Genomic DNA, 22,741 nt, shown 5'->3' with positions numbered 1-22,741 from the left:
TCACGCAAGCACGAGAATTCCACACAGAACACCAGATCCAACATTCAATCTCACAACCTCAGATCTGTGACGCACACCCGCTCATCACTATGTCATGTCACAGGGAATGCATGGGGAAAACAGTGGTGAGGAATGACAATACCTACAAATGCACACAACAATACATAATCATAGTTTACTCCAGTACAAGCATTGTTGTATAACTGATTTCCTGCAAGTTATGTATTAATAATTCTACACTGTCAATATATTAGTTAAAATGTTCATATACTGTATTTTGACAATTAAAGATGTTCTTTTTCTTTTTATACATATACTATCTCAACCAGTTACTTTTCAACGGCAGTCAATGAATACAAGCAAACAGAAAAATAATTAATGTAAGATTCCAACACATACATGAAATGAACGTGAAAGCATAATAAAACAAAACAAAATGTGATTTATTTGAAACCTGAATTGCAGTAGACTCATGAATGGAAATGCATTTGGATTATCATTCTACAGCTACACTGGATGTGTGCATTAACAGTCTTAACAGTCAATCTTAATTGAAAACGATTTACAAAGACAAACCTGGGCTGTCTGTATTTTATTGGATGAAGTGTATTTTAAGAAATCATATACTTGTAATCTACCCAACCATTAGTGCCACCTCCTCACGATAAAGTATGCGATTAATTAATGGTTATACGTTTTTCTCTGTGACAAATCCATTTTGCACAGAAAATAGAGAAGCATCAAACAGACTGATAATGCATGAAAATGTATGGCATTCTCTGTGATGTAGACTACAAATCGTGTACATTGTTTCAGCAACATTCCCCAGATATTATAAAGTCAAGTCTTAAAAGCACTGTTGGCATGAAATACTTTTTGAAAAAATAAAACAGAAACATTGCTGTCAGATTATATTCATCAAAAAGTACGGTAGATCATTGATGATGGTAAGCACATGGCTTCAGTGGAAAAATCAATATAGGCAGTGGCACAGGCCTAATAGCAATGTAGAGTCGCTGTCAGAAAGGTTACAATAGAAACATGAATGTACATTTGATCATTTCTAACATTGGAAAGTCACATCAGAGCTTAATCCACCGCAATCATTCGTCATATATCTTCTGTTTATCTAGTTTTCTGGATAGACTGTTGTTCTAATGCTAACATGGTATAATGACAAGTAGCGACATATATTGCTCCCAGCATGTTCAGTTCATTTGTTCACTTGAGTCAGATTCATAAGAAAAATAAATATTTGGACATTGCATAGCGTACTACGTGATGGTGAGTGTGAAGGCCATAAAGCTTCTCAAACTTGCACAGGACTCCATTCAGCGACAGAAAGACTTCTTGTCAAGCTACAAATTTGCAAGACTCCTCCAAAGTTGGTCATGAGCAAGGGGATGATATGTCATGTCTGGGTTAAGTTTGAGTAGAGTTCATGACCGTACACCAGAGTTCACGACCCATTACGTGTCTGTTTTGGTATTGATGTAATTCCATCCAATTTCAACTAGTTTGGTTAGATGATGTCTGGATTTTGTGATGTCAGGAATCTTTTATGCTATATGATGTTTATTGATGTTTGGAACTATCTGTAATTACTGGGTTAATAGCCAATCAGAGAATTCCACATCAGCACTAGTACTCACATTTCTGGCCACAACCAATGAGATTGATTCACTGTCTATTTAAGGGTCTGAGAATTGTGTGTGTTACTGTTTTGCCGGATTATTGTCCAACTGTTTCTGTGTACCGCTCTCTTAGTTTGTGCCTCTCAATGTGAATAAATAGTTAAAACCTTATTTGTGTCTGCGCCTTGGGATCCAACCCTCAGCACACAACATGATATGCTTACAAAAACGACAAAGTCTAAGCGTAAATGCTGATGGCCTCACATCTGTCGGAATGATAGCGGTAACAATATTCAAGAACAGGACTGAAATTATAAACAAAGCATACTGGGCGTAATTCACCACTTGAATCTAACTAATCAAATGCACATTCAGGATTCAGTTTGAACCTTCTGGCAATTACCGTACACTGCTAGGCCTGTGCCTATTGATTGTTCCACTGAAACACTGTGCTTGCCATCATCAATACTCAAGTTGCCATCTACTTTCCAATGATGTGTAATCTGACAACAAAGTTATTTATTTAGACAAGTTCATGTCATTAAAGGGGAAATCAACCCAGGATGCTGCTTTATTCAAATGCCACAAATGCAATATTAATCAGAATGTCTTCGTGTTTAAACTAGTGAGGGTGCATAGAACATATTGTAAAGAACATCTTTGTTTGGGTTGAGCTAAGTCTTGAAATGTTGGTTGCTGAAGCAAACTTTCCACAACGTGTCATCTACAGAGAATGCCATGCATTTGGAAATACATCATACAATCTATTTTTGTGTAAGATTAATATACCACAGAGAAAAAATGATTAAAACCAATTACTCATTAAATAAATTTGATGTATATGTAACTGCGTAGATGTAAATAGATTATATTTTCGATTGCAGAATACTGTACCCAGGGTTATCATAAGTAAATATTTTTTTCTTTTTTAAATATTGTTGTTTAATTTAATATTTTAAGGAAAGACCATGACTCTTGCACACATCCAACGTAAACAAACATGCATTTCATTCACGAGACAAATTCAGTTTATGAACGAAACACATTTGTAATTTATCCCCCCCCCCCCCTTTCTTGTTCCTTTTTTTTTTTTTTTTAATGCAATACAAATGATGCCTTATTAGATTTAAATATATGTAATTTTTTTGTTTTTTTAAATATATGTAGTTTAAGATTCTGTATATATAAATAGGCATTTTGTGGTCACGTCATGTCGCTGTTTACGTCGACTGCTGCTGCTGACGTGTTCGGGAAGTTGAAGGGTGTCGTCACTTCGCGTTGCATCATGGACGCGTCGGCCATTTTACACATCAGACATCGATCGAAACTAGTCATAATGAAATAATCAGCCCTAGCACACGTAGAGCCGATTAAATGACTACATGAGGGGTGCGGAACCATTTGCACAGGTAGGCGACCGCAAATTTAATATTCAAATAAAAATGCGACACTAGCAGGAAGTCGTGCTAACTAGCCTTTAGCTGTCCAACGAGTGTCATGTAACAGTTCAGTTCACTCACTCATTTTAATAGATTTCAGCCCAATTAAAATTGTCCGGCTTGTTGGCAAATGCATTAACGCCTAAACAGCATTGATATCTGCCGAGATGATTAGATTACGGTATTTGATTTGAAAGACTTCAATGTTTATGTTCAGGAATTAAGTAATCTGGAGAAAACTGATATTTAGTACAATGTCACTCATATGGACTGCTTTTTGTGATATTGCCATACGTTAGTAGGAAAATGCAGTGATGTATTTTATTTTTCAAGTACTGTAAATCGCGTCATAGTCATACACAGCCACAGAGGTCTAGTGCAGTGACAGATTGTTTATGAATGTGCAACCTCTTGGCTAACAGCTGGACTTTTCGAAATAGATTGTCAACACTTGACTGATGTGATTTCCCCCCCCCCCTATTAACACATAAAAAAAAAAACCCACAACTATAACTATTGTTTATAATGGAGCTTCACTGTTGAAGCTGTTTATTGTAAGTGACACTGTTTATTGGGCGCTGTTACTTTAAGAAAAGACAACCATTTTTGCTGACAAGTTAAAAGACACATTTGCCACCAATTGAGCACTTAATTTGTAGATTTTGCTGTTTTGTTAGAACCCGTCAAATAAATAACTAAATAAATAAATACCTGCAAAAATAAACTAAAATTATCTCATGTGAGAAATATAATGGTGGGAACTTAAAAGTTAAAACATGAAGAATTCAAGTCAAGGCTATGTTAAATAAAAAAATAATCTAATTACCATTTTTGGTGCCCTTCAGAAGATCTTTTGTTGTCCCATTTCTCCACATGCACACAATCTGACCATCCATTAATGAACGTCAACCATATATTAGACCATACATAACCCAAACCCACGCGAAATCACATTGAAATAACAGTATAGGTTAAAAGTAGTAAAACCTGTTTGTGTATTTAGAAAATCCTCACAGCTCTGCATATTGATTTTTCTGTGAATAAGATGTTCATCGTTAATATATGTGGTTTGACACCATGAATAATGGTTACCGTAACATACAGTTAACAGATTTTTACTGATTGAATATGCTAAGATTGAATTAACACCGTTTAATACACAGAGCACATCAATAACGTTATACCACTGCACTAAGTCTGTTGTGTCATTGTACTTCATCAAATAGGTTAAAAATAAAAACATGTCACTTACTCGTCTGTGTAGATACTAGGGGTGTGAATTGCCTCGTACCTGACGATTCGATCCGTATCACGATTCATAGGTCACAATTCGATTCAAGTTAATCCCGATATGAATTTACAAGTCGATTGTTGCGATTTTTTTTTTTTTTTACTCAAATTTAGAAAATACCATTCAGTAAACTTGTACATGTACACTGTAAGATTTGTATGAAGTTGTATTATTTATTGATCTGAATCTTCAGTTTTCTAACTGTGAGCCACTGTATTTAACAAACAGGTTGTAACCTTTTTTATGTTAGAACAGCATTGAAATAAAATAGTAAGGATTAATGTTCCATTAATATAACATTCTACCATGCTTAAGGTGTCAAAGTTAGACTTTTTATTGAATATTTTTCCATCAAAAATGGATGTTAAAAAAAATCGATTCGGCTGCCTATTGAATCGATTCGAGAATTGCGTGCTGTAGTATCGCGATATATTGCCGAATCGATTTTTTTTTAACACGACTAGTAGATACTGTAGGCCTGGTCAATACATTTAAAATCATGACAAACAAAATGGGGTTGTTGTCATTTATTTTCAAAATCGCACAAAGACAACGTAGGTTGGTGTAGCTAATTATACTATTATATACTCAGTTTTTATTTTAAAGTTGTTTTTTCAGGCCTTGTAAAGCACCCCTCCAGGAGGTGGCACCCTAAAGGCTCTGCTAGCAGATACCTGAAAGTGGGGCAGAGGAGGTAAAAAAACAAAACAAACCAACGCTCATTTGTTTTGCTACAGGTGGGCTTGAATGCAACACTTTTATGAAGAACTGTGAGTGAACTGTAGACCAGCAATGGGCAAACGGAAGGTGCCAGATCTCTACAGAGCCCCCTTCCCCTTGTACTCCATTAAAGTCGACCCTAAAGCAGGACTCTTGACCGTAGCAGGGGGAGGAGGGGCTTCCAAGACTGGCATCAAGAATGGCGTGGTAAGCACAGTGTATGTTACGCTTGAATGTCTATGAACTGACGAAATTAGTGAGTGATTCATGACTGTATTACAGCACTTCCTGGAGCTTCAGTTGGTGGGAGAAAACCAATACAGTGCCAGCCTGCTTCACTCCCATGACACCGACTCGCGTGCCACCATGAATTTGGCGTTAGGCGAGGGGGTGATTGCTGCAGGTCAAGATGGAACATGCTCGCTGATGAAATTTGAGGACTGCACACAGAAAAGTGGAGGCAAGGCTGCTCATGAAGGTATGCACTACTGATGTCCAATCTTAGAATTCTTAACTCATTCACTCCCAGCCATTTTCACAGAAGCAGTCCCGTTCGCTGTTTTACTGGATTTTGACCGATTTTGCAAGGCCCACAGAATATTGTGTTCAATTGCTATAAAAGCATGGAACGTACCAAAAGCAAGATTAAAGTCTCTTCTTTCGTCAGGAAAAAAAAGTATGTTTCTATCTGTTTCCGTTTTGCAGCAATTAGCATTAGAAGAGAGCTAAGTTTAATCAGTTTTCACGAATCTATTTAAAATTGTAAGTAATTGAGCTTTTTTTCGACATGGCCCTGGTTGATCTCCTTTGCTCTGCTGCCACCTGTAATAACCTGTAAACCTGTTTGTGTAATAACTACCATTTCTGCAACCGTTCTTTGCAGTTGAGAGGCTGCATCAAAGCCTTCTGTACATTCTAGCATAAAAAAAACAAACAAACAAAAACTTATAAATACGTCTTTGGGACACTTAGAACATTAAAAAAAACATTTATACGTTATTGGGGGTAAATGAGTTAAGAAAGACTAATACTAATATTTTGTGTTTCCAAAGTCTTCACCTAAAATATGTTAAAGGTCCCATATTATTAAACTTTTCCAAATACTAAAATAGTGGTCAAATGTGCAAAAGACATATCTTGACATGCGTTCGTCAAAATTGACTTTGGATCTAATATTTTTGCTGTCCCTAAATCAGCCAAAAAAACAAAACAAAACAAAACGCTCTGTTCCAAACAGCCTTCGGAGCGTGTCACTTTTATGTAAATAGCTGCACCAGGCCACTCCTAGGCCACACCCTTCTCTCTCTAAGGGACTGTGATTTCGGCTCTACTAGCCATGTGCTAATGTTGTGAATGGAAACGACTCGCCATGGTGAGCAAAAGCAGTGTGGTAAACTGGACCAATTTGAGCCAGGCAGACATGTATTTTACACAGCCTGGTTATCCTGGAAGGGGGATTACCACCTCTGCGGCCCCTTCTCAAAGTTTTTTTTTTTTTTGAGTTTTGAGTTTTTCTTGCCCTTTTGTGGTTTGATCAGGGGATTTCGTTGCTATTTGTCATCTGTGTGCATGAGAAGCCCTTTGAGACTTTTGTGTGATTAATGGCTATATAAATAAACTTGACTTGACTTGACATTTTAGAACTATTTTAATATGTGGAAAAGTGGCATCACGTTTTACTGTAAGAAAAAGTAGCATAACGTTACTAAAAAGACTGTTCTAGCGTTAGTTTGCTGTAACAGCAACTCTCATGCGAGCATGATTTTGACGCGAATTAATCTGATTTGTCGTGAATGCTTGTATACATTTACAAGGTTATGAATAACACAAATATTTAGGCCACTGTGCGGTTGCAACGTGCAAGCTGTCTCGTCGAGACCACTTAGCGGCCAGTTATCATTACAAAATTACGTCAACCAGTTTTGCCAGTTTTGCCAGTCACGGCAAAAAAATCACCACGGATTGTATGTTGGCAAAAACAATACGTGACCGCTTCGGTATTATCCAACCACCGTCTGCTTTATCATATCACTCTTGGAACCAAACAACCTCCACACGACAAATGTAGCTCCCACTTTAAGCACTAAAAATACACCTGTAATATGGTAGAAGGTAAAGACGCCGTTTGCGAGCAGTGGGGAGAAAGGATCTCGAATTTCAGTGGGTGTGACCAGAGGCGGTGCCACTAACCTGAGTGGGTTGGGTCAAGTGCACATCCGTGTCTTGTTGACGTCACTGAAGTTTAATCTGCCCGTTTGAAGCACATATTTTAGAAAGGAGGAGAAAGCTAAAGAAGTCGCAGACGGATATTTTTCATACCTGGTTGGATTGTAAACAGGTTGGGGATGGATATTATTGATAGAAAACTCCACTAAAGTGCATTTTCATACTATGGGCCCTTAGTCAGGACATCTTTGTGAATAATGTGCACATCCTGCAAAATCTTTCTTCTCTGTAGAAAACAATGTGCATAAAGGTAATGCCAGGCAACGAGGTGGGAAAAGAAACAAAGGTGGAAAGGATGCTGCTATCTCTGGATCTGATACGAAGGATGAGACGGCACACATCTCTGTGACAGGACTGGCTGATCTGCAGTCAGATCTGAACCCTGTGGACCCACTGCAAAAGGTGGTCAGATTTAGTCAGGACCTGAGCCTGCTCCTGACTGGAGGCACAGACGGACACATCAGAGTCTGGGAGGTAAGCAGTAAAGCTCATCTCATCAGTAGAACTTCTGTAGAGGTAGGGATTGCAACATCTAAATCAGTTAAATCCTATATTAATTTTCCTTCCAGTTTCCATCCTTGAAGAAAAAAATTGACTTCAAAGCACATGAAGGAGAGATTGAAGACTTAGATCTGAGCCCGGGAAATAAGGTTGCGCACTGTCTAGCACTTCTCTGTCATACTGTACTAAAACAAACAAACATGTAATTTACTTGTTTGTTACAATACTTATTGTTTCCATGCAGCACCTGGTAACTGTTGGCAGGGACTTTGCTTGCAGTGTATGGCGCAACAACCAGCAAGTTATGGGTCTTAAATGGCATGAAACCATGCCTCAGATGGCCGAAAAGACGTATCGCTATATGGCTTGCAGGTAAAAGAACGAAACAACAATTCATCGTGTCAGTGGACCTGTATATGACCGCCAAAAGGACGACAATGATGTGTTGACAGGATCGCGTCGTGTTTTTCAGGTTTGGAAAGGTAGAAGACCAAAAAGATGCACTGAGGCTTTACACAGTTCAGATCCCCCATAAACGAGACCGAAAACCTCCACCGTGTTACCTCACCAAGTGGGACGGCAAGAGCTTCCTGCCCATGTTGACGGCTCCCTGTGGGGCAGAGGTCATCTCAAGCTTTGCTGTCAGGTAACGTTCAATTCCGCCAAGTAGCGATGTCACGATAAGGGCAATATCACGATATTGTGATATTAAAACTGCCACAATATCGTCGTCGTCATGTTTACAATATTTAAAAAGGAACACATCAAAAAAAAAAAAAAAAAAAAATCGGGAACGGTTCACTCGCATCTCGCTCTTTTTTTGTAGTGTAAAGATGAACTGCTTATTAGTTTTGTATGTATTCTATAATAAGTCAGGTATTGCAGTAATAATGATCAGTATAATGATTTATTTAGGAGATCTTTGATTTTATAAAGTACCTAAAATTTTGGATACATTTCTTTTAACATTTTTTTGTTTTTTTTGTTTTAATATAAGTTCAAAGAAAAATACTTTAGGTAGAATTTTTAAAATGTGTTTTATAAATTGAGAAAAGATAAGACTCAGAAAATGGGCATTCATTGCATGCAATTTTAAGGAAAACACTATATCAGTATATAGCTAATTATTGGGATACGGTCCAGACCGAATACCATATTAAAATAAACCATATGCATGTTTTTAAAAGCATTTATATTGCTCAGCATGAATGAGTACACCCCACCAGGTTTGTCTGAACACCTTTAGTTTCCTTTCAGAATTAAGATTTTCTCTGGGATACTATACTACAAAATACTCCCACAAATGTGGGCAATTGATTGCAAATACGTTTTTTTAATTAGTGCCCACAAAAAAGTAGTTTTTTAAATGAAATGTATTAAAGTACGTTTTTGCACAAATAAGTAGACCCTGAGAAAAAGACTGACAACTTGTTCATTCCAGCCTAGCAGACATGTTGCTATCCATAACAGTCATGGAGGTCATAGACAATACTAGATGTCGTCGTTTCTGTTGTGGGTTGCATTCATTTTTTTGCACGAGTTGAAGATTTTGTAATCTATGCAGTCTATTACAGCCTTACTTTCATGTTGTGAGTTAAGCGCATATTCTACAGAAAACATTTTGCAAATTGTTCATTGAGATATTGTTTAAAATCTTTACATTTTTCAAAGGGGGTGTACTCTATATTTTCTCTTCAAACTGACTGAAAATGCTTGGATGAGAGTTGCCCTTTGTGACACTTAGCACCTGTATGTACAGTAGCATAAACCTTGGTCAATACATGGTACATACAGTATAAAGGAATAAATGGAATGTTGTTTTTGTAACCCTAAATTTTTGTCCTCAACAGTGACTCTGGAACATTTCTTGGACTGGGAACTGTAACCGGCTCAGTAGCTATCTACATTGCATTCTCCCTTCAGGTAGTCCCATTTTTGAAAGACTTCAATCGTTTGAACTGCCTTGCTCTCCCCGATGATAACTTCTTTCATTCTCTGTGCATTTGCATGTCTCTGTTTGCAGAGGTTGTATTACGTGAAGGAGTCGCACGGCATTGTTGTGACAGACTTGGCCTTCCTACCCGACGTTTTCAAAGGCCAAAATATCAAAGGCCACAATGAAACCGTCATGTTTAGTGTGGCCGTAGACAGCCGCTGTCAGCTACACGCTGTCCGCAACCAAAGTGCGTCCTGCACCATCATCAATTATTCGTATTGTTATAGCATATCAAATAAGACATTCCCTCATTCACTTACGTGGTTTTGTTGTTGTTTTCAGGAACATTTGCCTTGTGGCTGGTGGTTTTCTTCTGTGGCCTCGTGTTGGTGGGCATTGTGCTGCTCCTCCAGTATCTCTTTCCAGGCTTTTTTTGAGTTTCTGCGTTCTCACGCGTGAGGAGTCCATCAGTGCTGCACCATTGACAACCCCTGGGCGTTATCTTATTTTGAAATGACTTGGTCAGAACCATAAAAAAGCCCAAAACGGGTCACATTAATGCCTAACGGTTAAGATGCTTCTTTGTTGCCGGCATCTCCCGAAATGCCTACTCAGGGTTGTTCATCTCAGACACGTTGACAAACATAACAGACACCCAAAATGGAATTTTAGTTATTTTGATTTATATCATTGATCACATCTCCTGGGAATTATGTTGAAGGCTACATTGAATATTTGAAGTATGGGAACCCCCTTAATGAAATATTTAAATAATTTATATGTAATTGATAGATATTACACAATACTATATAGCCCGTGTGTGTGTCAGATTAATTTCCTCAAATGACCGCTATTTACTTTCTGTACACTAGGGGGCGGCATAGACCAGGGTAATATTGGATTGGTGAATTATATTTAAAAAAAAATAAATACAAAAGTATTTTTTCACCACCAGTATTCATGGTTGAACAGAGTGGAACCTTGTCACACATTTGCTATGTTATATTGTTATCAATTGAACAATATTTGATATTTTAAAACAAATTTAAAATGTTTAGTGTTGCCAGAATTACTAAACCTACCATGTTGAAAAAAATTTCAAACATTCCAACTGCAGATGTAAAAATGTGAATAAAATTTTAAATGTTCGCAAATGAAACTTACTGAGATGATACTTTTTTACTAGCAGTAGAAAAATGTATGTACACAACTGACTAAAGGAACCTCAAGTAAGCATTTTTGTGATGGAATCCGTTAATGTGCTGGTCCTCGTAATACAATATGGTAGATATCCATCCATCCATCCATCCATCCATCCATCTTCTTGACCACTTATTCCTCACAAGGGTCATGGGGAGTGCTGGAGCCTATCTCAGCTGGCTCTGGGCAGTAGGCGGGGGACACCCTAGACTGGTTGCCAGCCAATCGTAGGGCACACAAGAGACGAACAACCATCCACACGCACAAGCACACCTAGGGACAATTCGGAGTGCCCAATTAACCTGCCATGCATGTCTTTGGAATGTAGGAGGAGACCGGAGTACCCGGAGAAGACCCACGCAGGCACGGGGAGAACATGCAAACTCCACCCAGGAAGGCCGGAGCCTGGACTCGAACCGGAGTCCTCAGAACTGGGAGGCGGACGTGCTAACCACTCAATGGTGGTTGAGTAGATATAAATCCCAAAAAGAAAATTAAGCTTTACGTATGCACTTGGGATTTGATGAAAGCTCAAATAGAAACCAATAAAGAATAATTTTTTTTTCATGGCTACCATCTATTCAATTGAGCTCCCCTCGGCCTATTGTTACAAATTGTTGTGATTGAAGTTTTGGCAGTGTACTGTCTATGCCAGGGGTGTCAAACTCGTGTTAGCTCAGGGGGCGCATGGAGGAAAATACATTACCAAGTGGGCCGCATCGATAAAATAACAGTATATAACTTAAAAACGATTGCCGTCAATTATACGCAGATTTTCGCTATTTGTGTGCCAGCCCTAAATTACGGAGCTCAACTGTAATTATGTTGTTCCAAAAAATAATACAAATAAAAATGGAATGAGGCAACATTGAGTCCTGTACGTGTTAAATCGACCTGTTTTGCATATATATATATTGTTCCCAGAATGCATTGCGTGGCGCAGTTAATGACGTTATAAGGACGCTAGTTTGCCAAAATACAACCATTACCCCGAAACTGTGTTTATTTCGTATAAAATGGGACAATGATGTCATCTACCGGTGGTTGGGCATCAGTAAAGTTGTTTCCAAGTTTGACATTTACAGTGGAGGATAATCAGATTCTTATCAATCTATCCCCACTCTGAATAATTATAATTGACAAGTACACTTGTCACCAGGAGTGAATGAGTTAACTGCGCCACGCAATGCATTCTGGGAACACTATATATGCAAAACAGGTCGTGTTATTAGGACGCTAATCCTTGTCATATCTATTTGTGTTACCAGTAATTGAATTTGTGTCGTATTTAACACGTTTGTCGTTCTATAATTAAAACAATCTAATAATAATAATAATTAAACTAACCGTAACTTTAAGGTGGGTGTAAAATGACATCCAGGACGATTCCCCCGTACAAGTTGCATTGCTCATCTGAGGACTGCTTGTGAAGTTACAAAATTTATATATTTTGATAGTGGCCGACTGATTGATTAGTCCGACAATTACTTCTTTTTTTTTTAACTTTATAAAATAATCTCACGGGCCATATTAAACCCCTTTGGGGGCCTTATGTTTGACACACCTGGTCTATGCACTCATCTCATTTCTTAACTGCACATTCCTACGTACTACTCTGTTTATTTGGTAGCAACTCTTACAAGAATCTGCGTGGCAGAATTATCACCACAAATGTTCCCTTTATTCTTTGTTTGAAGTGAGACTAAAATGAAGTCAAATATCAACACTTACACAGGGATGGCACAACACCGCAGTAATAACCCTGTTTAGACACAGTTAAGCCGCGCCAACATTTTATCATATTTAGCATTTCCGCCACACCTGTGGACTGACGTGTTGATTTTTTTTTGGGATTTTTTTTAAACAAATTGTGACTTAGGTTTTGGCCCGATGCCAGTGTTATGCATTATGTTAAAAACTGTAGAACCATTAAATGTTTTTAATTTCTTTGTGGCAAAATGCATTTGAGAACAATAGCAACCTTCTGACGTTAATTTAACATGTAAACAAATAGCAAATTAAAATTGAAAGAAAGAAGAAGAAAAACTCATAACAATCAATGATGGCTTACATGTCCAAAGGGAGTAGGAAGAAGTTAAAAACTTATCTAATCCTACCCCTTATTCTTTGTATCTTATTTCATTGTTAAAGGGATATTTTACTTATTTAGCAATTTTTTTGGCAGTCAAACCTTAATATTTTGTCTATAATAAATTTGATATTTTCATTATTTTTCATGTACAATTAGTACCTTTAAAAACACATTTTGCAAGTTGCTGTCGGCTGAAAATGACATCACAAGGGCTCAGGTAACCAATCACAGCTCAGCTTGTGAATGTCACGTGACCAAACCTAGATATCAGGTGAGCTGTCTGCTGTGATTGGTTACCTGAGCCCTTGTGATGTCATTTTCAGTCGACAGCAAGTTGCAAAATGTGTTTTTAAAGGTACTATTTGTACGTGAAAAATAATGAAAGTATCAAATTAATTATCAACAAAATATTAACAATTTATTACTATAATGGGCTAAATAAGTGAAGTATCCCTTTAATACAGTAAATGGATACATTACAATAAAAGAAAATGTGTAATCTACTCATGTAGACAATTTCACTTTAACATACGTACATTTGTCAGTAGCATATGTGCATGAATTTCTTAGGCGTACACAATAATAATACATCATTGTCCTCGCATATACAATTTTCATTACACTCATACTGGTACATCGAAAAAGGAAATTACATTTCTGCAATTGTACTAGCTCATGTCTGATTTAAATAATACTCTTGAACTTTACTTTTAAACATATTTTTAAACTCAACAATTGACGCATCTTTTCAAGTCATTACCAAAATGATTCCACATATTAACACTTCTTACAGAAACACACCTTTGCTTAACAATTTTTCTTATTTTGATTTTTTTGTTAATACTTATCTCATAAGGACTCTCTCTAATTTCAATTAGCTTCTGAATACTGTGGCAGAGTAGATTGTTGTAAGCATACATTATTTGTGCTATTTTAAACTCAACCAAGTCATAACATTTCATTGTGTTTAATAAATAGTGAATGTGTTGATTCTGTATATTTTGATCGATTGATGCCTTTTCTACAAATGGAAGCGGAGGCGAGTCGAAGCAGTGTTCCGACAACTGCTTCGGAGACGGCGAAAATCACGTGACCACTGCAAACGAGTCACAGACGTGTCAGCTACTTTCACGCTGTTTTGCGGTAAAGATGAACTCTGTGTTTGACAAACCTGGTTGCAGTAATTAAAGCCCCAAGGTAATGATCATTCAGTTCAAATATTTTTTCCATTTTTCCAAGATTATGGAAATCAGTACACCATATAATAAAACAATATCCCTGTTTACAAACACTGCGCCTACACAGTAAATTCTGTAAATTCTTACTGTATTTAGAGTGGGACCAAATAGACAGTTTTAGAGTAATTATTTACACTTGGAAGAGAGTAAAATAATTGGAAAAAATGAAATAAAAGTCACTCAAGAGTTTCGGAACAAACTCCCGACCTTAACCTGAGGAGACGATCTACTCCCTGAGCCACGCAAGTCTGCTGTGTGTTAGTATAGTGCTCGTGTCAGCTGGACTCTTCCTCAGAGACCAAAATATTTTTGGCCTCCTCTTGGAGATAAGTGAACAGTAGGAGGGGCATCGCTCAGGTGCAGTCGTGAGTTCGTTCCTCAACCCTTGAATGATTTTTATTATTTTTTCAATTCTTTATTTTACTCTCTTCCAAGTGTAAATATTAGCCTACTCTAAAATTGAGTCTATTTGGTCCCACTCTAAACGTTACAGAATTGACTGTGTATGCATACACTAGTATACTGTACCTTTAATACATATACATATTATATTATAGCTATAACAATACATATTTACTCTCCAACATCTAAAACTAGCCGCATACAATACTGTAGCATTTTGTCGTGCATTAAAAATACGGTTTTGGACATTATAGACAAAAACAATGACACAGACTTAAAAGGTCAATATGCGTAAATCACATTTAAAGGACGACACACTCCCAACAGTTGAAAAAGATACCCAACATCCACTGAAACGTTATCGAACATATAAAATGCTGAGGCTCATTACATGGCAGTAAGAAATTAAGCTTTATAAACACTGATTTCAAAAATTCCATTCAGGTGCTACTCAACTGGCAGGTAAACGAGCTTGTCTCCACCTGTTGAGTTGAAGCACCTGTGGCTAAAGCTAAACGGTTTCAGAGTTTTTCTTTTCCGGACTTGGAGCCGCCAAACCCTGTGATGGTAGAAATGAGCAATTCCTAACAAGTAGAAAATCCATCCATCCATTTTCTTGACCGCTTATTCCTCACAAGGGTCGCGGGGGGTGCTGGCGCCTATCTCAGCTGGCTCTGGGCAGTAGGCGGGGGACACCCTGGACTGGTTGCCAGCCAATCGCAGAGTAGAAAATCACAATTCAAATATAATACAACTTACCATGAAGAAACAGCAGGTCGGCACTGTATTTCACTTGTCAGTTTGATGACATCGTTGACCGAAGTCACATTTCTTTCTGTGATGTCATAAAGTCAAAAGGTGCCACTTTTCTACCTTGTCACATTTATTCAAAATGCTTTGCAGTTTCATCATTTGTTCAGAATTGTGTGCTGTGCTGTTTTGATATCTGACAGTTCCAAATGGGGAACAGAACAATCGAATGCACGCTTTCGATCTTGGATTAAACAAGGACGTCGGGACTGAACCATGTGAAAGGTCAAGGAGTCATGGCCACATCAAATAAGAATTGTTTTAAAGAGGTACCTTGTTTTGAACTACATGGTACGAAGATGGAATTAGACACGAACAACTTGAGGGCCCAGTGTCAAGTTTTGGAAGAACTTCAGGGTGTTCTCAATGACCAAAACAGGTTTCTCAAAGAAGCAATGGTGGAATGTCTTGAATTGAAGATGGATACAAAAAACGAACAATTGAAGGAATACTTGCAGTACCGTTATTTACATGAAAACGAGGACAGCCACGATGACAAATTTCTACATGAAGCAGTGGCGTGGGTGCAAAATCAGAGTGTGAGGATTAAGAGACACACTGAAAAGCTTTGTACGGTAGTAAAGGTTCTGGAAAAAAATATTGTCATTATATATGAAAGTACAGAGAATCTAATTTCTGATTCATATAAAATTGAAGCGCAGAATGACAAAAACCAAACCGAGATTCTGCGTCTGAGAAGAGAGTTGCAGAGAGTTCGGCGCATGCTTCAAGATCAAGACGATTTGCTAAGGCGGATTGATGAATCTGAATCTGTGACGAAGAATGGAATTTTGGAGAATAAAAAAATGAGCAACAAATTGAATGACCTTGACGAAGATAACAGCTTTTTAAAAAACCAGAATGAGATGATTAGAGATGATCTGGAAAAAGCAGAATCAGTTCAAAATCGACAAAGTCAACAGATTGCACAGTTAAAGACGACTGTAAAAGATCATGAAATCATCAGTGAGCAAATTCAGTTTGTCATTTACAGTAAGGATGATGTCATAGAAAAGCAACAAATGAAGATTGCTTTTCTAGAAGAAGCCCTAAATGAACTTGATTCCATCAATAGCAGCTTGAAACAAATAATACGTGATCTTCAAAGTAAAATGGAGCACATGGAAAAGTCACTTGTTCTGAAAAAATGTAACGAGTGTCTCTTGAAGAAAGCGACTCAAGGTGAATCTATTGATCAAGCTGTACTTCAAATTGAACTGAATACTGAGGACAAACAAATTAAAGACGGTCAAGATGACATGATTGAAAGACTAACGGTGATGTTTGAATCTCTGAGTTTGAAGACGGAGGCAGACAATGAAGACTTGAAGGCACATGTTAAAGTTCTTGAAGGAACAATAAGCAGTCTCACTGATAAGGTTAATTCCCTCGTAGATGAAATGGCCTTGCTTAAAAGCCGGTGTGAGAACATGGAAATAAGGGAGGAGGAATTGAAGAAACAAGTCACTGATAAGGTTAATTTCCTCGTAGATGAAATGGCGTTGCTTAAAAGCCGGTGTGAGAACATGGAAATAAGGGAGGAGGAATTGAAGAAACAAGTTGAAGTTCTCAAACGTAAGTGCGCCCTTGATGATAAGAATACATTCCCAGATGTGCTGTCTGATGTTGAAACATATAGTGTAAGGAATGACAAACACGATGAGACGTCGGTAGCACGAGAAGACATCAGAAACAATGACATTGCCAAGGAGAGGTCGCTTGCTGACTTGTCACATGCTAAATCTCAGCACACAGATCAAAACCAGGTGTATTGTATGAGAACACACTTACAGACCCTTGAGTCTGAAATGAAAGATCAACATATCACAAGGAGTACGAATGACATTTTAAAAAACCAAGAAAGGAAAATAGCTGTTCGACAAGAAGCTGCTGAGGAGATTAACACTCGCAATATTACATTGAAAAAAAACGTTCATGAAGAATTAAGTCCCTTGGAGAAAATACATCAAGGGGATATTGGTGACGAAGCCACGAAGAAGAAAGACTTGAGGTCACAAATTAATGAACCTCAACAATACAAAAAGAGTCGAAATGCGGCACAAGGGGATTGTCTTAAGAATGAGACAGACGATGAAGACCTGAAGACATATCAAGAAAACAAGAGCGGAAAGTATCATGCGACGATTGAGGCAGAATTGAGCGCACAAGTCAAACGGAATGAAACGACACAGAACCTCGATGAGAGTTTGGTCAGCACAAATTTTCAATTGGAAAATAATAATACAGAGACCTATCATCTCTCAACAGAAGTGCATGCGCCGAATTCTGCATTACAAGGAATTCAAGACTTAACAAGTTCTATAGATCACAGCGGCTCTTTCCTGGTAAAAGGGTGGACAGAGAACGAAAGGTTCAGAAATAAATTACATAGGCTTCAGAAACACAACGAAATTGTTCGAGAGGAGCTGAAAGAATTTACAACTCTTCCAGAGCAAAAGTTGTCCAACCTGAAGATTGGATTTGTAGACCTCAAGATCCCCACTGACGAGGAACAATATCAAGACTATGGTGAAGATGAGAAACAAAGGGAACAACTTTATCAACACGCGATCACAGAAATGAAACAGCTCATGATCAGTATAAGACAAACTAATATTGATCTTGAAGACCAGCTTGCGCAAAGAATCAAGAAAAAATCATTTGCTGAAATTTCGGGAATGACAGCAGATGATCATTTTAACTTGCTTGGAGAAGGAAGAACTGAGGACGATTCTGGTAAAGAAGGCTTTCTGAAGAAAGAAATTGAAGATTCTATTGAGGAGGGTCTTTTAAAGACAGAAACCAAGCGCGATCATTTCAATGGGGTCATTCTAGAGCCAAGAGAAACTGAGCATGATCCTCTTGATAAAAGTTTTCTAGAGGCACAAACTGAGAATCCAGTTGATGAAGGCTTTGCGGAGCTTTTAGTGCCAAGAAATCAATGTGGTCTAGTCGACGAGGCGCAGACTAATTTGGAGAATCCTTCCAATAAGAGATTTCTAGAGACAGAAACTAAAGATTCTGTCGATGCAGTCCTTCTAGAGCCAAGAACAAAGCCTCTTGATGAAGGTGGTGCGGGTGAGGGTGCGCTTGGCAATAATCCTGTTGTTGCCGAGATAGAAAGATTTCGAACAACAGAGAACAAACATGTTCATGAGGTGCCCCGAAAATTACATCAAACTCAGACCAGAAGTTTTAGTTCTTGCTCTGTTAAAAAAGTAATGAATGGCGCTAAGAAATGCCTTTTTGCAGTAGTCGGTTTTACCTGTCTAGGTGTTATTGGGGATTTAGTAATAATTCTTATTAAAAGAGAAATCTGTGAATGTTTCGACCGCTTTAAGGACTATGTTCTTTGTGAGGGCCCAAGCAGCGGCGGTGCCGCTGCGAGGCCCTTTTGCAGCAGCTTGCAGCTCTAGTTATTGTTATTATTTTTTTCCAGTGTTGACTGTAAATATGATCTTAAATTGCATTGGCAATGTCTACAGTTTGTGTTTATATTTTGAGTTTCTTACTCAAGAAAAAGTATTTTTTTTCTAAGTTAATATTTGTAAATAAATCACTATGTGTCAAAGAACCTCGGATGGACATTCAATTGTTTGTCAACATCTTGGTAAAAGACGTAGCCCCTTCAGACCCGCATATTCATTTATTTATTTATTTTTGCTGACTTCGACTCATTTCAATGGGGTCATACTAAGAACTGCAACTGGACTTTTAGACTCAAGAACTAAGGATGATCTTAAGAATCCTGCCAATAAGAGATTTATAGAGACAGAAACTAAAGAGGATTCTGTTGCAGTCCTGATGCAGACCTGATGCAGGCCAAGATCAAAGGGTGAGCATCTTGATGAAGGCCTTCAAGGGCCAAAAATTGAAATTAGATGGTAACTATATACATTATTTTTCTGCAATTTACAGGACGACCCAGACGCTGGGGAGAGGCAGAAAGGAAAAAGGTATTCAAATAAAGCCAATGCTGTAATGAGAAAAAGAGGTTATAAGTAATAATATTCATGCTAATTGATCACATTTCCACTTCAGGTTGCAAGAATGATGATGGGTGGCATGAAATCGGCTGGCAGCCTCATGCATTCCGTTTTACATCAACCCCAGGACCCAGAGGTCCGGTAGCTGCGCTGGAGTCCAGTGAGCCAGTGCGCTTCCTGGAGCTGTTTTTGACTGATGAACTGCTCCAGAATATTGTTGAGCAGACAAACCTGTATGCTCATCAGTTCTACCAGGCGGATCCTGAGAGGCTTCCCAAAAGCAGAGGCAGAAATGGAGACCAGTGAGTGTCACAGAACATAATAATTTTTTTTGGGACATTTTTTTCTGACAAAGCCAAACTTGGCTTCATACTAGATTGTGGATGAGGACGATTCCACGCCACATATCAACAAAACCATGGCAAGGCAACGTTGCCGTTGACGATTGGGTTTCCTCGTCCTTCGCTCGCTGCCCAGAGGTGGGTGCTAGTCTCCACTCCACGCAGACCGACCTAGACTACGCTGACGTCATTGTCTTGCTCGCCACCTTCCTGGATGCCCTCTCGGATGCTCTGCCGATTTTCTCTGAGAAGACTCTCCCACTCGAACTGGAAATCAACTGGGTCAAGACCAAGCTACAATCACTGATGGATACACTGATGGTCCCTTCTTTGGTACCACTTGGTCATGGTCGAGAGGTGGAGGTCAATCAAGGAGTTCATCTACCTTGGGTCAAAGTTCGACACAAGTGGTTCCTGCGATCCCGAGATCCTGCGTCGACTCCAGTTGGCACGTAGCGCCTTTGGCAGGCTCTCTAGGGTGTAGTCGAGCCCCTCTATCCGCTTGGCCACCAAACTCCGTCTCCTCGACTCCGTCATCATCCCAGTCCTACTCTACGCCAGCGAAACATGGACGCTCTCGGCAGTTGTGCAACGCCGCCGAGAAGCATTCCACAGGCGTTGCTTGCGGAGTATTCTGCGTGTCCGCTGGTACGATTTCGTCCGCAACGAGACAATTTACGCCAGGGCAGGAAATCCAATACCGGTCTCCCCCCTCATCAAGAGGTGGCGACTTCAGCTGCTCGGTCACGTGGCTCGCCTGGATGATACCGGCAAAACAACTCCTCACTGATGCATCTTTCCCTCTTCCTCGTGGCTGGCTCTGCCCCCCTGGACGCCCAAGATTCACCTGGGTAGCACAGGTGGCTTCCACCAGTCCTCTTTCCAACCTTCTGCTTCGGGCCCAGGATCGCGACAACGTCAGACGACTGGTCGCAACGGCCATCTAATTGGCCAAGCGATCACTACTACTACATGGCAAGGAACCAAAACCAGCTGATTTGGAGGTTCCTTCATTTCAATAATAACAATTGAGACAATTGATCCAGCTGCCATGCTGTGCAAAGTTCTCCCCCGTGTTGAACTACTTACTAAAAAAATTAAAAAAAAATTCAGCCTGAGCAGAATATTTGTATTGATGAAGGCATGATGCAATGGCGGGGGCGCTTGTCATTCAAAGTACACAACCCCAAGAAGCCTGTAAAATACGGCATTAAATCAGACATTTTTTGTGACTCAGCAACAGGGTATTGCTTCAATATGCAGCCCCATGTTGGTCAGCCCAGTACCCTGTCAGACTGTCTTCAATTTACTTGACCGTCTCCCAGGAAATGGTCACACACTTTACATGGACAACTTTTATAATGCTGTTGAGCTGTGTGAGCGCTTGCTGGGAGGACAAATCAATGTCTGTGGAACACTCAGGGGCCAACCTCAAGTCATCGCTGAAGTGACCAAGTCTGCCTTGGGGATTGGAGGAACATTGGCCCGGCACAATAATAATGTGATGGTTTTGCCGTGGCAGGACAAGCGACTTCTGAAGATGATCCCAACCTGCCATCCAAATGAAATGGAGACTTGACGGTGTGGCAGAAGGCACTAAAAAAAAAGTTGCATTGGAAAATCCTGCATGTTGTTGTTGAGTATAACAAATACATGAACAGGGTAGACAAACTTGTCCAAAACACTTCGTAGTACCCCTTCATGCGCAAGTCCATGAATTGGACAAAAAAAGTTTGTCGCGTACCTCTTCCAGCTGACAATGTTTAACCCTTTTGTCATTTTGCGAGCAAAAAACCTAGGACAACATATGAAAAAAAAAAAAAAACATGCACACACATCTTGTAAATAGCCCAACATTTGTAAATAGTTTGTCAAATGTGAAAATGTTGCTGTTGATGCCCTGTATAGTATGTAAATAGCACACACACGCCCTATGTTTGCAGCTCTAGTTATTTATTTATTTATTTTTCAAGTGTTGACTGTAAATATGATTTTAAATTGCATTGGCAATGTCTACAGTTTTGTGTTTATATTTTGAGTTTCTTACTCAAGAAAAAATCATTTTTCTAAGTTAATATTTGTACATAAATCACTCAAATCACACAAATTTGCTGATTTCGACTCTTTTCCCAACATATTTAAGAACAACATGGAAATGTCAGTCTGCCTCTCCGCGGAAGGACAATCAGAAGTGTGAACATTAACTCTTTTTACATTGATTTGTTTTTATCGAGTGATTTTATTATGGTATTCTATTGTTTTATTGTAATGCACTTATTTGTTTTAACTTGATTTTGTATTGCTATTTGATGTGTATTTTAATGTATTTATACGGGACTACAGATGCAAATTAGCAACTGCTGCTAGAATCTGGCATATTTACAACTCGTGTTGTTCATTAATGTGCATTGTTCCTTTCAAATAAAATGAAATAAAATGAAATGTTTTTTTTTTTTTTGGGGGGGGGGTTATCCTGTTAGTGGACGCCAGGATAATATGGCTATAACATGTTGTAAAATTACCCAAGCTAATATGCAACATTTTTAACATGAACATCATGTAAATCAGGGTGTCCAAACTACGGCCCGGGGGCCATTTGCGGCCCGCCATACATTTTCTGGCGGCCCGCGGCCAATACTAAAAATAATTTTTCAATGCTGTTAAAAAAAAAAAAGCTAATGCAGCTAATAATTCAGTTTCAGAAATAAAAATAGTTTCATCCACTTGTTGCTTAGTGTCAAGGTCCAATTTGTGAAAACATCACATGAAATTAATGGTTCTTAAGTGTGGTCAGTTTACTACCGATTGTTCTTGTTGTGGTTCAGAACGTCAAGTTGGGATTCAGCTGCTGCTCAGTGGAGAGGCGTATCTATAATAGTGGCACACAGGGGTCACTATTTGCCTTGTGACTGTTAGCAGTTTTCA

The 22,741-nt window shown here is 38.8% G+C and overlaps 2 protein-coding genes across 4 annotated transcripts; both read left to right on the top strand.

Annotated features, from left to right (window-relative positions):
- Nucleotides 1-2,876: 2,876 nt before the first annotated feature.
- On the top strand, nucleotides 2,877-10,906 carry preb (prolactin regulatory element binding). The gene is made up of 10 exons (XM_077527736.1): nucleotides 2,877-3,043; nucleotides 5,102-5,291; nucleotides 5,367-5,562; nucleotides 7,543-7,784; nucleotides 7,880-7,960; nucleotides 8,056-8,183; nucleotides 8,284-8,457; nucleotides 9,662-9,734; nucleotides 9,835-9,994; nucleotides 10,090-10,906. Exons 2-10 carry the CDS (start codon nucleotides 5,157-5,159, stop codon nucleotides 10,182-10,184), a joined length of 1,284 nt encoding a protein of 427 aa, XP_077383862.1. The 5' UTR covers nucleotides 2,877-3,043; nucleotides 5,102-5,156; the 3' UTR covers nucleotides 10,185-10,906.
- Nucleotides 10,907-15,596: 4,690 nt separating this feature from the next.
- On the top strand, nucleotides 15,597-22,185 carry LOC144022970 (uncharacterized). Of its 3 annotated transcripts, none has more exons than XR_013284455.1 (4): nucleotides 15,597-19,324; nucleotides 19,408-19,445; nucleotides 19,531-19,777; nucleotides 19,852-22,185. XR_013284455.1 is itself a non-coding variant. In XM_077528197.1 (4 exons), the coding sequence occupies exons 1-4, from the start codon at nucleotides 19,305-19,307 to the stop codon at nucleotides 20,270-20,272; spliced, it is 726 nt and encodes a 241-aa protein (XP_077384323.1). In that variant the 5' UTR covers nucleotides 18,918-19,304; the 3' UTR covers nucleotides 20,273-22,185. The 3 variants fall into 3 exon arrangements, 1 of the variants encoding a protein (XP_077384323.1); XM_077528197.1 differs by having other exon boundaries at nucleotides 18,918-19,324; XR_013284454.1 differs by having other exon boundaries at nucleotides 19,531-22,185.
- Nucleotides 22,186-22,741: the final 556 nt, after the last annotated feature.

The sequence above is a fragment of the Festucalex cinctus genome, chromosome 7 (assembly GCF_051991245.1).
Source record: "Festucalex cinctus isolate MCC-2025b chromosome 7, RoL_Fcin_1.0, whole genome shotgun sequence".
Classification (NCBI taxonomy): Eukaryota; Metazoa; Chordata; class Actinopteri; order Syngnathiformes; family Syngnathidae; genus Festucalex; species Festucalex cinctus.
This window is presented reverse-complemented; position numbering and strand designations above follow the sequence as displayed.